The sequence below is a fragment of the Xyrauchen texanus genome, chromosome 15 (genome assembly GCF_025860055.1).
Source record: "Xyrauchen texanus isolate HMW12.3.18 chromosome 15, RBS_HiC_50CHRs, whole genome shotgun sequence".
Lineage (NCBI taxonomy): Eukaryota > Metazoa > Chordata > Actinopteri > Cypriniformes > Catostomidae > Xyrauchen > Xyrauchen texanus.
In genome coordinates this window covers 6169084-6184920 of record NC_068290.1, presented here as the reverse complement: position 1 = coordinate 6184920, position 15837 = coordinate 6169084, and the positions used below count along the sequence as shown (strand labels likewise).

At 36.5% G+C, this 15837-nt stretch overlaps 1 protein-coding gene across 4 annotated transcripts in view; it reads left to right on the top strand.

The window, feature by feature from the left end:
- otud7b (OTU deubiquitinase 7B) overlaps positions 1-15837 on the top strand; it is a 49997-nt gene that overhangs the window by 20961 nt on the left and 13199 nt on the right. For 2 of the 4 annotated variants that reach the window (XM_052144604.1, XM_052144601.1), the window contains exons 2-8: positions 7331-7511; positions 8234-8404; positions 11461-11685; positions 11867-11968; positions 12372-12499; positions 12693-12799; positions 12916-13043. In XM_052144604.1, the coding sequence (XP_052000564.1) occupies positions 7427-7511; positions 8234-8404; positions 11461-11685; positions 11867-11968; positions 12372-12499; positions 12693-12799; positions 12916-13043 (946 nt within the window). In that variant the 5' untranslated portion in view covers positions 7331-7426. Of the gene's footprint in view, positions 1-7330; positions 7512-8233; positions 8405-11457; positions 11686-11866; positions 11969-12371; positions 12500-12692; positions 12800-12915; positions 13044-15837 lie in introns of all 4 variants that reach the window. The other 2 variants (XM_052144602.1, XM_052144600.1) reach the window with 1 other exon arrangement.

The following is a 15837-nucleotide window of genomic DNA, read 5'->3' as shown; positions in this document are numbered from 1 at the left end:
AAACTAATTAAAAAAAAAAGTTTAGATATGGCCAAGTGTGACCATTAAACAGCAGAAGGATGCAATTTAATTAAATAATATAATAATTAGAGGCGCCGCCCTGCTCTGTCATCTCCTTCACACACAAATAGGTGCGCACACAAATGCAATGCACTACTAATGCTGTATTTTCATGCAGTGTGTCCAATAGGATCCATCTGCAGAGCAGTGTGTTGTGTATAATTGGCTGTGAACTCTCAAATGACTGTTTTCACTGTTGCAGCTTGGAGATTTCAGCTCATGAGTCATGGGAAGCTTGATAGAACAAACCCTTCAAAAACAGGAAGAACTTCAAATGTCTTTCAAAATAAAATTCCAGCTGAAATAAGAGCTAAATTCAACTGGATTTGTGAAATTGAAGACATTATGGCAGAAAATATTACTACAGTACAAAAGAGTAATATTAAAATTAGTTGTAATAATACTCATAATAATAATATTAAATGGTTATATTATTAGTTGTATTATCTGTAAGCAATATCACAAAAGCAAGTGTACTGAATATCAGCATGTTGTGATTAAGCCATGGCAGCCTTTTGCCTCTGGTAATCAGATTGTTTTAATTTAATGATGTCATTAATCTGTAAAGCTCTGTTGTGCATCTTTTTAGTTTTTTACCAAAAATGTTATATATATATATATACACACACAGTCACACACATTTGTGTGCAAAAGTTTGCATAGCCTTGGAGAACTGCTAATATTTGTACCATTTTTAAAGAAAACATGAGTGAGCAGGCAAAACAAATTTAATATATTTCTTATGGGATTCATATTCAACTGTAGGTTCTAACAGAATGGCACAATCCTAAAACAAAACATGGCAACAAAGAAAATGAATTAAAAGACCCCTGTTCAAAAGTCTGCATACCCTTAGTTCTTAATACGGTGTATTTCCCCCTTTAGCATCAATAACAGCATGCAGTCTTTTGTAATAGTTGTCTTTGAGGCCCCAAATTCTTGCAGGTGGTATAGCTGCCCATTCGCCTTGGCAATATGCCTCCAGGTCATGCAAAGTCTTCAGTCGTCTTGCATGAACGGCAGGTTTGAGATCAGTGCAGAGTGGCTCGATGATATTAAGGTCAGGAGACTGTGATGGCCACACCAGAACCTTCACCTTTTTCTGCTGTAACCATTGGAGGGTCAACTTAGCCTTGTGCTTAGGGTCAATGGCGTGCTGGAAATTCCAAGAGCGTCTCATGTCCAGCTTTCATGCCGAAGAATGCAAATTGTCATGCTGCAATCAACTTGCCATCAATTTTCACAAGAATCCTGTGCCTTTAGAGCTCACACACACCCCCAAAACATCAGTGAGCCACCAACATGCTTCACAGTGGGGATGGTATTCTTTTTACTATAGGCCTTGTTGACCCCTCTCCAAACATAGCACTTATGGTTGTGACCATAAAGCTCCATTTTGGTCTCGTCACTCCAAATTACAGTGTGCCAGAAGCTGTAAGGTGTGTCAAGGTGTTGTCGGGCATATTGTAACCAGGCTTTTTTGTGGCATTGACACAGTAAAGGCTTCTTTCTGGCAACTCGACCATGCAGCTAATTTTTGTTCATGTATCATCTTATTGTGCTCCTTGAAACAACCACACTGTCTTTTTCCAGAGCAGCCTGTATTTCTCCTGAGGTTACTTGTGGGTTTTTCTTTGTATCCAGAACAATTCTTCCGGTAGTTGTGGCTGAAATCTTTCTTGGTCTACCTGACCTTGGCTTGTTATCAAGAGATCCCTGAATTTTCCACTTCTTAATAAGTGATTGAACAGTACTGACTGGCATTTTTAAGGCTTTATATAGATCTTTATAAAGTTCCATTACCTTGTTACGCAAGTCTTTTGACAGTTCTGTTCTGCTCCCCATGGTTCAGTATCTAGCCTGCTCAGTGAATCCATGTGAGAGCTAACAAACTCATTGACTATTTATACACAGACACTAATTGCAATTTAAAAATCCACATGTGTGGGGAAATTAACCTTTTAATTCTCATTTAAATCTGTGTGTGTCACCTTGTGTGTCTGTAACAAGGCCAAACATTCAAGGGTATGTAAACATTTGATCAGGGCCATTTGGGGGATTTCTGTTATCATTATGATTTTTAAAAAGGAGAAATGTGGTGATAAATGGCTTCATATGATCACTATCCTTAAAACATAAAAGTTTTTTGCATGATCTGTCATATTTTCTAAATCAATGCCAAAATGTGTGTGTATGTGTGTGATTGAGATTGAGATTGAGATTAAACTTTTTTTAAATTTAGAAGTATCGAGTTAGTATCGATATGATACCAGCCTTGGTACTAAAGCCACAGTTTTGGTATCGAAGCAACCCTAGTGCTGTCTTTTTTTTTAAAATTTTGTTTTTTATGAATCTGATAATTTAGTTATTATTAGTTATAATTTAAAATGTAGTTAATTACGATTAATTGCACCTTTTGAAAGTGCTGAAATTTGACACCATATATACTTATTTTCTTGTCAATATATTTATTTCCATCTTAGGAAAGAAAACAAAACAATATTTAGCATTATAATGCTTTAGTAACATTCATCAAACAAAGCCTTCAACAATATATAGACAGGAAAAATAACACCATATATTACCAATTCAAGTCACATTAAACATTCCCCAATTTCAGTGGAGATTTGACTAATTGAAATAACTACTCCCAACATAGGTTGCATATTCATTGCAATGGGCATTACATCTCTTATACTCTCATCCTCCACAACATTAATCTGCAGGTATATCTGCTTTGCTACAGCAATCATGAAGCTGCGTTCAAGATTCGCATCAGAGTGACAACGCCAGCTTTGAGCACTGCTTTGACTCGCCATGCGCCTTTACATATGCTGAAAAATATTGATTTCTATCGTGTCTCATCTGGGCTTGCTTTGTACATCAAATAGGGCTATGAGCGCCTTTCTCCATCATTTTGGCACTAACAGGGAAGTGCTGTCAATGATTCTTTTATATTAAGAACTTGTGAAAATAGACAACTATGCTATTGTAATGTAGTTTATTGTAATGGTAATAACTTTGTTAAAGCAATATCTCACATCTGTGAAGTTCGGTTGTGCAGCACTTCATTTGACAAAAATATCTACACATTGTTTCAGATTGTGCGGTAAGGATTTTTTTTTATAAAAACACTTCATTAGATAAAAAATAATGCAATGTTATTTTGAAAAGTCAAATAATTATATTTTTTATATATATATATATATATATATATGTGTGTGCCTTGAAAAATAGTGGTAACCCTGTTAATACCATCACTAGTACAATAGTGGTCTATCAACCATCTCAAAACACTATCACATAGCCTCAGGCCGTCTTTATTGTTGAGCCCTGATGGATGTTTCTAGGAGTGTGGAACGGTTAAGAGGGTTTCTGTTATTTCTATAAACTGAATGCAAATTTAAGTTTTTAGTTTAACCTGTATGAAGTCGCAATATTCCTTCATGTAGGTTATAGGGCTAGAGTCGGTCCAGTGCACAAAGCAAAGACGACTGCGTTGACCTCTGCTTGTGTGTGTGTGTGTGTGTGTGTGTGGGTCTGTTTCAATGATCTTAAAGCACCCACATGTTGGCAGCAATGCACATTATGTAACAGACAAAAGCCTGGCTAGCCAATGCAGAAAAATCTCTTCGGTGATGTTGGGTGCTGCTTGTTTACAATCTATCACCTAGGTGTCTGGCAAAATGCAAATGCCACAATGATGCAATAGATGGGATGTTGTGATGTCATGCAGTTGACCTGTCAGCAGAAATATAAACATTTAGCCTTGTTGTTTTTCGCCTCTTCAGTACTTAAAGCCTGATGACCTTACAGCACTTACAATAGAAATGAATGGGGCCAATCCGTAAGCATTAAAATATATACTACTCTCTGCTCCAAAAATATAGCCACTAGACGTATATGCGTGTTGATATGATTTTAGTGTGATCAAATTGCATCCTAACCTTTTCTGTGTGAAGTTAATCCTTAACTTGGTTGTATCCATAAAAAGCTATGTTGCCATAATGACAATACTGTAAATCATAAAACCCCAAAACTAACGCAGTTTTAAACAAATTTACAGCTCAAATCATACACTACTTTTATCAGAAGAATTTATGTTTTTATAAAATTCTAAGCTTCACATTTCTGCCTTTTTTAAACCCTCTAAAGATTGGATGAATTCACTTCCATTGTAAGTGCTTCACTTTAACCTAGATTTTCTTTGCCATTTTTAAAGAAATAGAGAGATGATTCTATTGCGTTTGTTTGTGTCGGAGAGTATAAGAAGAGGCTGAGTCATTCAGGGTTTCATTTTTTCTTTGAACTTCGACAGGAATTGTGTTTAGTCACTAATCTTATCCCACCCAGTGGATTAGTATGATTAGCTGTACTGGTAGGAGCTCACTACATACCTAGGAATTCTTAAAGGCATCGTTCACCAAAACTATTTTTTTCATTATTTACTCATTCCAAACATGTATGCTACTTTCATGGACTACTTTCCTCTTGTGTTTTTGGTTCTCTTTGAAGCTTGTCAAGTGGTGTTGTATGGAAACAAGCTTCTTGAAGATTCCTCAAATTAAATTTTTTGGTTCTGCTGAGAAAGATAACTGCATACAGGTTTGGAAAAACACAAGGGTGAGTAAATAAAACAATGAAAATTTTGGGTGATATTTAAACAGAGCTGGTTAATCATGTTCCAGGTTCAACTGATTCCCTTGTTTTAGTCGTTTTGCCAAGTCTTCAGTTGCTCTGAAATCAGATCTGCTGTAGTTGCCAAACAAATTCAAAGCGAGAGAGAGAGAGAGAGAGCACTCCCTCACTGAAAAGGCCCTTTATGTCGGTCTGTGGCACAGCAAGCTGCATGCTTTTTTTTGTCGGGCATAGAGGTGGGGAGAGAGAGCAAGGAATCATGAGTCATGGGCATTATGTTGACAAGTTTGAGTCAGAGCTTTAAGGGACACAACATCACTCACAGGAAGAACCATTATACAAGGGAGGAGTGATGAAACTTATGAACTTTTGGTTACTAACCGAAGAATAACATCATCAAGGTGATGTCTGTTTTCAAACCTGAAAAACATGATCAAGAGCAGTGAATCACAATCTAATTCTAAATATTCATTTATTCTTTATTTTTCTTTCCTTCTCTTGCATTTTCTTTCTGTGGACACAAAATAAAACCCATAGAACAATTAAATCAGGGAAAAACTGAATTTTAGCTGAATGAACACATTACATTACAAGAGCAATAAAACTAAGTCAGAGGATTCCCAAGGATTTAACCTGGCACTACATCTAGTCGTCAAAATCGGTAGTAAATCCTTAAGCCATTCACAGTTGAAATAAATTGATTAATTTGATTTGCTGTTGATAATTACAAATAGATTAAATTGGCCTCACATGTCCCCAGACTATCCTTTGGTGCACAAGTCTTAAGTTTTCATGTTTGGACCTTGTGAATACAAATAAAGGCATATTTGCAGTTAATATTCAAAGCCTTCAAAATGAATTAATTCAAATGATTTTGTCTTCAAAACAATTTGATGAAGTGAAATCCTTTTGAACACATTTTTGTCAGAAGGATCCCTAGATTATACATGCAAAAAAAAAGTTTTTGAATAAATTTAAGTGGTAGAAAAGTTTGTGTGGAAATTGAAACATAAATGACCAATTGATTTGGGGGAACTGATTTTTTCAGAAGACACACATTTTATTGTAGCCTGCACAATTGCAAAAATGCTAATTAGCTTATTGTAGTGCCACTCAACGCAATTTGTCAAATCGTTCTTGTTAGGATATGTTTGCTTGTTACCAAAAGAAGATGCATACATTTTTAGTTGTAGGGCCCCCATTGGTGAAATTTTGCATGCTTCCTCAAAATGTTCTGATGTGAACGTATACCACGTTTTATACGTTTGGTCTTTGCGTGCAAAAGATATTGGTCAATGAGTGAATTTATGCCACGCCCAGAGAATTAATTGGCTTATATCTTTGAAATGATTTGACAAATCAAAATTCTTTGAACAACAACTTCTTGTCATGACAGTCCCTAGATGATGCGTAAATAAATTTAGCAAATTGGACAAACAGCCTAGGAGCTGTTAGAAATGTTTTTAAAAAAATTAAATGGTGGAAATATATATTGTATAGACAGAAATTAAATCGGAAACTTTTGTTCGGCTTGACTTAAGGAATCCGAGGGGAAAATTATTTTGATTCAATTCCTCACAGGTGCGAAGATATGATAAAAAAACATAAAAGTGCTTATTATAGCACCACCTAGGGTCGGATGGTGGTGTGTGTATGTGCTTGGTAGTGGGGGGATTTGGGACCTTCCTGCCAAGTTTGGTGTCTCTAGGACTTGCATACGCTATTAGGGCAGAAAAATAATGTTAATCAGTACAAATAATATAGGGTTCCAGCACCACAATTCATCATATGAAGGGTTTTATATTAAGCCTATATTTAGATTTCATTAGATGATATTTGTTTTTAAAAAAAATTTTAACTGATATTCTCCAGATATGAGGTTGGAGACGTGATGTGCAGACATGGCACATTTTTCTTTGCATGCCCTTGCTTCAATTTAGAATACTTGATTATCTAATCAAAATAAAAATGAAAGTGAGGATCACAGTATGGATAATTGTCAATTACAATTAATATAGATGAGGAAAATCACCAGAGATGTACGTTATCTTATATATTTCTCCTCCAGAGGCTACGGATCTCAGGAACCCTCCAGTTTCACCCATGGGAAAACTACCCATCGGATTGATTTTTTTTATATAACCGATAGTTTAAAAAGCCACTTATTTGGGCAACCTGATATCCGAGTGGTTGGGGTGCAAATGCTATGATCAGCGAGTCCCCAGTTCGATTCCTGGCTGGCTGGACCATTTGCTGCATGTCATTCCCCTACTCTTTCCCTACGTTTCCTGTCTCTCTCCACTTTCACTGTCAAATAAAGGCATAAAAAATTAGCAACTTATTTACATGGATTAATCAGCAAAAACAACTAACTCGTTCGACCTTAACATGGAACTATGGATGTAACTTAAAACAGCTGTATCAAATTACTCATCTTTAAATTAATTGCAAATTATCTGTAATGCAAACTAAAGTGTAGAGCTGAGCTCCACAGCAGAGGTCACAGGATGACTGCTGGAGTCAACAGATCTCTAGTAATGTGCACCAAAATGATGCACTGAGCTAAATCTTGAGCAAGGTCTCTAACAATTGCCTCTGTCTTCTCTCTCTCCCTCTCTCCATTTCCCTCTAGGTGTGGCTGAAACAGTGCTTTTGTTTTAAGGGAGAACTGTTCTCCTGTCATTTCTCTTTCCTGATGTCCCCTTCTGCATTGTAAATTCATGATCACATGACTTTGGATATGGACGCAGTCCTGTCCGACTTTGTTCGTTCTACTGGAGCTGAACCGGGATTGGCCAGAGACCTGCTGGAGGGTATTTTTCTCCTTTATTTGTTAATTGATTGACAGACACCAAAAGACATTTACGTAACTAAAGACTCAAAACAATTAAACCAACTCTAAATTCTGATTCAGTAAGCCAGTTTTGTAAAATAGCCCTTATGTGACTACATATCTGTTGTATTTTATATTAATGTGCCAAGTTGCTAAATCAAAACTAAATTGCTCTTATTATAATCAATGTTGCTTTCTACATTTGAAGTGCTTATCTACAACACAGTATGCATTCTAAGTAGTTTTCTGTTTAGTATCAGATTTTTTAAAATTGTACTGTGGATATATATACAACAGTATTAACGAAATGGCAGAATATCTTATTCAATGTCACAACATATACCGTCTAATCTTAGTAAGGGACAACCTTCATTGCTTTATTATTAACTGACTGCAAGAGGGCATAAACCAGTGGCTATAGGATCTATATGAATGTGTGCAGTAAGGTAAAGCCTTAACAAACCCAGAGCATGTTGCCTAGCAACGCTCTGTGCAGATAAGAGAATGAGTTAAAAATATATTGTTCAGCAATATGCATGCTGGACAGTCAATGCATGCTTAACAGGCAACTGCTGCGCAATGTGTCGTTGACCATTGTTGGATGTTATGATGTTTGATTAATATTTAACCTCTTGAACAGATGTGCTGTGGAACTATGCCCTCTGGTTTTCTTGAACTTCATTATTGTGGCTCTCCTCGCAGGCAAGAACTGGGACCTCACAGCTGCGCTGAGTGACTTTGAGCAGCTGAGACAAGTGCACGCCGGTAACCTGTCATGCACCTTTACAGAGGAAAGAGAGTATCCCACTATTGATAAAGAGATGGCACGGATGGGGCGCCCCCTCTTGCATCGCCAAGATGAGGTCATGCAAGGTAAGAAAAGTGCTGGTAAACCTAGAAAGTTTGAGATATACTGTACACCGATGAGCCAAAACATTATGACCACTCACAGGTGAAGCTAATAATGTTGATCATCTTTTAACAAGGCCACATGTCAAGGTCTGGGTAGATTAGATGGTAGAAATATTATGTATAGTTTACATACTTGCATTGAAGTCATTTAACAAATTTTTTAACCACTTTTTTTAACAAACTATAGTTTTGGCAATTCGTTTAGGACATCTACTTTGTGCATGACACTTCTAAGGAGGTGTATCTGTGGATGTATTTTAAAGCCTACCTTCAAAATTGGTGCCTCTTTGCTTGACATCATGGGGAACACCAAAAGAAATCTGCCAAGACCTCAGAAAAAAAAAGAATTGTGGACCTCCACAAGTCTGGTTCATCCTTGGGAGCAATTTCAAAACACCTGAAGGTACCATGTTACTCTGTACAAGCAATAGTGCGCAAGTATAAGCACAATGGGACCACGCAGCCATCATACCGCTCAGGAAGGAGAAGCATTCTGTCTTTTAGAGATGAACGTAGTTTGGTGCGAAGTGCAAATCAATCCCAGATCAACAGCAAAGGACCTTGTGTAGATGCTGTAAGAAACGGGTATACAAGTATCTATATCCACAGTAAAACAAGTCCTATATTGACATAACCTAAAAGGCTGCTTGGCAAGGAAGAATCCACTGCTCCAAAACTGCTATATAAAAGACAGACTACAGTTTGCAAGTTCACATGGGGACAAAGATCTTTAGAGAACATAACTTTTTGGAGAAATGTTCTCTGGTCTGATTAAATGAAATGGCCGAAGTAACCATCGTTATGTTTGGTGGAAAAAGGGTGTGGCTTGCAAGCCGAAGACCACCATCCAAACCGTGAAGCATAGGGGTGGCAGCATCATGTTGTGGTTGTGCTTTGCTGCAGGAGGGACTGGTGCACTACACAAAATAGATGGCATCATGAGGAATGAAAATTATGTGGATATATTGAAGCAACCTCTCAAGACATCAGCCAGGAAGTTAAAGCTCGGTCACAAATAGGTCTTCAAAATGGACAATGACCCCAAGCAAACATCAAGTTGTGGCAAAATGGCTTAAAGAATAGTTGAAAAATGAAAATTTGCTAATAATTTACACTCTTCCGTACATCTCTGTGACATGCGCTCATGAGAGGATGACAAACTCTGGAGGCGGCAGGAAGCATGTCATCGTTTACAATATAAACTTGCACAGACCAAATGCCAGTCCAAATAAAATTCAAAACCAAATAAAATAAATATTTTCCAAGTAATAATAAAAATAAACTATGTAAACAATGACCTTACCAATGAGCTTATATCATCCCTCTCATGAGTGTACGTCACAGAGATGTACAGAAGTGAACATTTGTAGTTAGTAAGTATTGTATTGTTTCTCAAAATAATCAATCGTTTGTGTTGAGAAGAACTTTGAGTCATGTGGATTATTCTGATGCCCCCTAAATATTCATTTTGGACTGTTAAAAAAATGGAGTACATTTGCTTGCATTGTTTAGAGGAGGAGGCCTGAAATTAAATCCTAAAAGTCTTAAATTCTGTTATGATGAAGAAAGAAACTCCGATACATCTTTGATGCCCTGAGGGCGAGTAAATTATCAGCAAATTTTCATTTTCGGGTGAACTGTTTCCTTAAGGACAACAATGTCAAGGTATTGGAGTGGCCATCATAAAGCTCTGACCTCAATCCGAAATTTGTGGGCAGAACTGAAAAAGCGTGTGGGAGCAAGGAGGCCTACAAACCTGATTCAGTTAAGCAAGTTCTGTCTGGAGCAATGGGCAAAAATTACAGCAACTAATTGTGAGAAAATTGTGGAAAGCTACCCAAAGCATTTGACCCAAGTTATACAATTTAAAAGTAATGCTACCAAATACTAGCGAAGTGTATGTAAACTTGTGACCCACTGGGAATGTGATGAAAGAAATCAAAGCTGAAATAAATGATTCTCTCTGCTATTATTCTGACATTAAACATTTTTAAAATAAAGTAGTGATCCTAACTGACGGAAGACAGAGAATGTTTTCTACGTTTAAATGTCAGGACTTGTGAAAAACTGAGTTTAAATATATTTGGCTAAAGTGCATGTAAACTTCTGAATATAGATTTTATTTTAATCTGTTACAGCACTGAAATATTTTGTTGACTAAAATGACTTTTTACGAGTACATAATCCGAGAAAGTCAGTTCAAAAAGTGTGTCAAATTGCATTTTATTTTAAGGGGCAATATTTACCCACTGAAATTGATTTTCTGGGGCAGTTTATGCTTCTGAGGATTTTTATTTGTCATCACATATGAAAACAGACCAAAAAAAAAGTAAAACTATAAAATCAAACTGACTGCAATGCACAAGATATTATAACATCGAAATGCTCTTCTAGCATATGTTTTAAATAATTAAACAATCTCTGTTGTTACAGCATTGTACTGTCTACCGTAGTTGATTTGAATATAATCACAGTTTTAAGTTTTTGGTTGTGTTTTCAGAGTGGATTGTACTTTTTATAAAGAACCAATTCATATTAGCTACACATTAAATAATACTTGCCTCTAAGACAGTGTTTACAGGTATCTGACAGCTACAGGTCACTATCTTGTCTGCATCGGCAGTAAACCCATAACTAGAAAGGCCTAAAACAAACTATCACAAAATATATACGAAAAATTCTGAGGAATTAACGATGCATTTTTAGCCCCACATTTGAAATGTGTATGTTTTTGTCACCTTTAATGGCATTTTTTTCTCTGAGCCCTGGTTAATTTCTGTCCCTGGTAATTCTCCAACTATGTTTCACAATTTATGTAAATGATTTACGCGAATCATTACACTAGTTGCATATGATGTCATCTTAAAGCCTTACACCACTGTAACCTGACTTGGTGTTTTTCCAAATGAAAGGAGTGTAGCACAGATAACAATAGATCTAACAAGTAATAGATTACCAGTATCTAGTTTAATATTCTCCAGTATACTCAGTAATTTGAACATGTATTATGGCAGCAGCCACAGAGAAGCGCCTGTCAAGGGGGATTTCTCACACCAGCTCCGCCATCGTCTCTTTGGCACGTTCACACGTGTCATGTACAGGCAGCATCAACGAGCCACTTCTAGACACTCCGCTCTGCACCTTCCAGTTGCCTGACCTCACCATCTACAGAGACGACTTCCGGGGCTTCATCGAAAGAGACCTTATCGAGCAGTCTATGATGGTGGCATTGGAGCATGCTGGTTAGTCCTTCCGTTTCAAGAATCTCTTCTTAGAAACCTTTGATTTATTTAAACCAAATATAACCAAATAAACCTACATTTGCAGCTCACTAGGTTTTGGTAGAATTAAAAAAAAAGCATCATAGTGTCTGTAGCCACAGACTTGAGATAATAATTGTCATTTATAACCATTTTGTAACAGGCCGGCTAAACTGGTGGACTCGTTTAGGGACTGGCTGTCAGAGTTTATTGCCTCTGGCTACTAGTGGAGATGGGAATTGCCTGTTACATGCAGCCTCTCTGGGTGAGTGTCCAAACTGTCTTCTGTACAAGTAAACCGCACAAAGCACATGACTGCACTTTGTCCTTTTTGCATTGTACCTTTTCATTTCACTGTAAAAACATCTTGCTTGCATGCCATAACATGTTTATAGTCCTTAGAGCTTTTTAGCAGTTTAGATCAAAGTTTTACAGGATAAAAGACTATTTATTCTCTTCAGATACCAATGAGGTATTCATGCTTGTGCATCTTCAAACTTGGCACCTCAAGATGTGTCACTCCAATTGTGATGTCTAATGACATTGTCTGTGACCAATCATCACACGGCATGCTTTCCGCGATAGATTTGAAAGCTATAGCAGAGGGGCAGATTCTCAGTAAATGAATAACTCTAATACATTTTTCAATAATTAACATCACTATGCAGGTATGTGGGGCTTCCATGATCGAGACCTGATGTTGCGGAAGTCTCTCTATGCACTGATGGATCATGGACAGGAGAGGGAGGCGCTAAAGCGCAGATGGAGATGGCAACAGACCATGCAGAACAAAGAGGTCTGAGTAGTTTGTCTGTTTAATCATTTTTAGTATTTTTGTCTGTTTAATCATTTTTAGTATTTGAGGAAAAATAAGTAAAGGTTTTCTTTGATGTAATTAATATTAGTTCAGTTTGCTATTGAAATTCTTAAATGAAAGCAGAAAATAATTGGGAGAAATAAATAGATTCCTAAATTTTGTGTGTGTGCAGTCAGGGCTGGTGTACACTGAGGAAGAGTGGCAGAAAGAGTGGAATGAGTTGTTGAAACTGGCGTCTAGTGAACCCAGGATACACTACAGCACCAATGGCAGCAACAGGTGTGTTTTCCTTTTTCTTTTCTCCACTTCTTTATGCTCCAGACTGGAAGTTGTTGTGGAAGTTGCAGACATTGCTGTATTGCACTCATGGAGTGAGTGTATTTTATGTCATGCAGTGCTGAGTCTCAAGAGGAGCCGGTGTATGAGAGTCTGGAGGAGTTTCATGTGTTTGTTCTGGCTCACGTGCTCCGCAGGCCGATAGTGGTGGTGGCCGACACCATGCTACGAGACTCTGGAGGAGAAGGTACGAGGAATAAGTTGACACTTATGATAAATCTCTGTCAAAGCTCCACACTGCTTGTGCTTCTAGTTTTTTTTTTTTCCTTAACCTTGACTTACAAACAAGTTTTCTCTTGCTAATTTGAAGTAAAAAAGGTTGATGTGCCACTTTGACATACTCTAAATTTCACAATGCAAAGCTCCCTTCCCAGTCCACCCTGTCCATTTATTGAAACTAAGCTGCAAAATTCATAATTTAATGTCACAACCATGAGCATATTAACACACGACCGTGCAAATCAGCTGGAATTGTCAGAATTAATGCGATAACGCATATGATTTAATTAAAGTTTAACCCGTTAATTTAATAGAAATCAAGTCTTTTTCAGCCCATTTAAGGCACATTTTAACCCTTGTGTCCATGTCAAAAAACTGCCGTATTAATATTATTTTACACTTTCTATTAGTAAATTTTTACGACCAAATATTAATTTGTTTCAGGATTTTAACTATTTTAAATGCCAGTTTGTTTATATAATGCCACTTGTTTTTATGAGAAAAAAACACACATAGAGTTGTTTTCCATTTACTAAATGCTAAGGGGAATTTTATTCCTTTCTTTTTAATAATTTTGACGTGTGTGTGTGTCTTAAATCAGTGTTTTCTTCAAGAATCCTAATGATGCTCTTTTACATACAAAAACACTTCATTTTGACCACTGCTGTCAAGGTCCAATGATGAAAAAACATAAATCATCATTAAAATACCATAAAAGTAGTCCATACAATACTAAGCTTTTCTATGGCTCCAGAAAACTTGGTTCACTTTTTAGTTCATTTGGCTACTGTTATGATGTCTTTAAACTGAACATTTAATAGTGCTTTATAGTATTTTTCCTTTTTGAATCCTGAAAGCTCCTGCTCACTATAAAATGTTATTCTATGGAATAGAGCTGCTTAAAAATATCTATTTTTATGTTCCAAGAAAAAGTAACATCATATGGGTTTTGAACAACATAAGGGTGAATGAGTGAGTAAAAGTCAATTTAACTGGTGGCTAGGGCTGAAACGATTAGTCGACATTATCAACAACGTCGACAATAAAAAAATTAAAAAATTCCATTGCCGAATAGTCGTTTGATCTCATTTAATGTAACGTGAGATCACATAAAACTTTAATGATGATGCACAAGCGCAGCACTGCAGTTCGTGCCTGACTGAGGAGAGGAAGGATTACACAGATCACCGTCCAGATGCACTCTAAACTTTCCAAACAGCTTCAGGTGATGTAGATTGCAAAGTATGAGGGGAATTATAAAAAAAAAAAAAAGTAAATTTAGAAGCACTCTCGTTGTTGAATAAGCAGAGCCGGAGCTCTTTAAAGGAAACACCCCGGCATTGCATCTGAAATGCAGTTCTATTTAATGTATTATAGCTTTATTAATATTTATTCAAATAATATGGACAAAAGATCATGTAAATAACTACCAACTCCAAAACTTGCATGCGGTCAGCGCCTCTTCTAGGAGCTGCCTAAATGTCCTGATCTAAGGGGGAGAGATTGAAACTGCACCCAGCTGAGGCACACTGTCCCTTGAGCATGCATGCTTAATGCAGCTAGATTATAACATGATGGCTCGTGACTTATTGAGTCAAAATATATGTCTCTGTGCATTTCTTATCGTGAAGAAAATTGGCAATATGCAGATTTATTAATGAAAGTTTATTTGGGGGGGGAGTTAAAGATTGAATGAAGTGAACAGAACGGTGAGAGGGTAGTCTTTGCCCCATTATACACTGCAACAAAATACATTTTTTATTTAGTTTTGGCTTGCTTTCCAATATAAATATGTAAAACATTTAAAACAATGTACATTTACTTGAGCAGCTATACTGCAGGAGAAAAAAATGTCTGTGAATGTCGAATATAATATTAAAAATGCAAATATTTTAAAATATCTAAAAATCCTTAAAAGATGCTTTCACCTGAGAAGCAGCATATAAGATATTTAGACCTGCTTTTAGAGAATAGACCTTGAATATAAGTATATTTTGTCTTTACTGCACTGGCAGAAGTATTACCATGTGAAACTTCTATACAAAATACACATATTTAAGACACTTTCTCTTAAAGCAAGTCTAAATATCTTATGTTGCTTAAGTAAATGTATTTTGTATTTAACACAATTGTAAATGGAAAACAAGAGAAAAAAAACTTGATAACAATAGGATTTTTTTGCAGTGAATTTCTTTACTGATTTAAACTTAATAGAAAGTATTTTTTTCTCATTAATTCAGTTAATGTCTTTGAGGTATTTTTTAAAAGATGGTTTTGTCCCTTATTGTTAGTAAGCACATTTAATACAACCTTCAAGTTGGGCCACAAGCTGAATAATCGGTTAAGAGCTAATGATTAATCTTTGCAATCGGCTAATAATCGTTAGATTAATCGATTATCAAAATAATCGTTAGTTGCAGCCCTACTGTTGGCAAATATTTTGAGCACAAACCTGACAAGGACAAACTCAAAATAAACGGTCTCCTTTAAAAGGACTCTGTACAAATGCTGTACAAATTTCTGAATTACAGACTTAAAGAAATAATTTGATTGTTTCTTTTGAATTAACTAAATTGATTGTTAATGCAGGACTCTACAATAAGAACTGCCCAATGGCCTGGGGCCAGTGTGAGAGAGGTTCGGACCAGTTGCAAGAAATGTCACTTCCCCGATCGGGCCAGTGCTGTATTTATAATGTTAGTGTTAGCAGACAACGAGCAAGAGAGCACAAAAAAATACACTGAGTGAACAAAGTTTTCTAA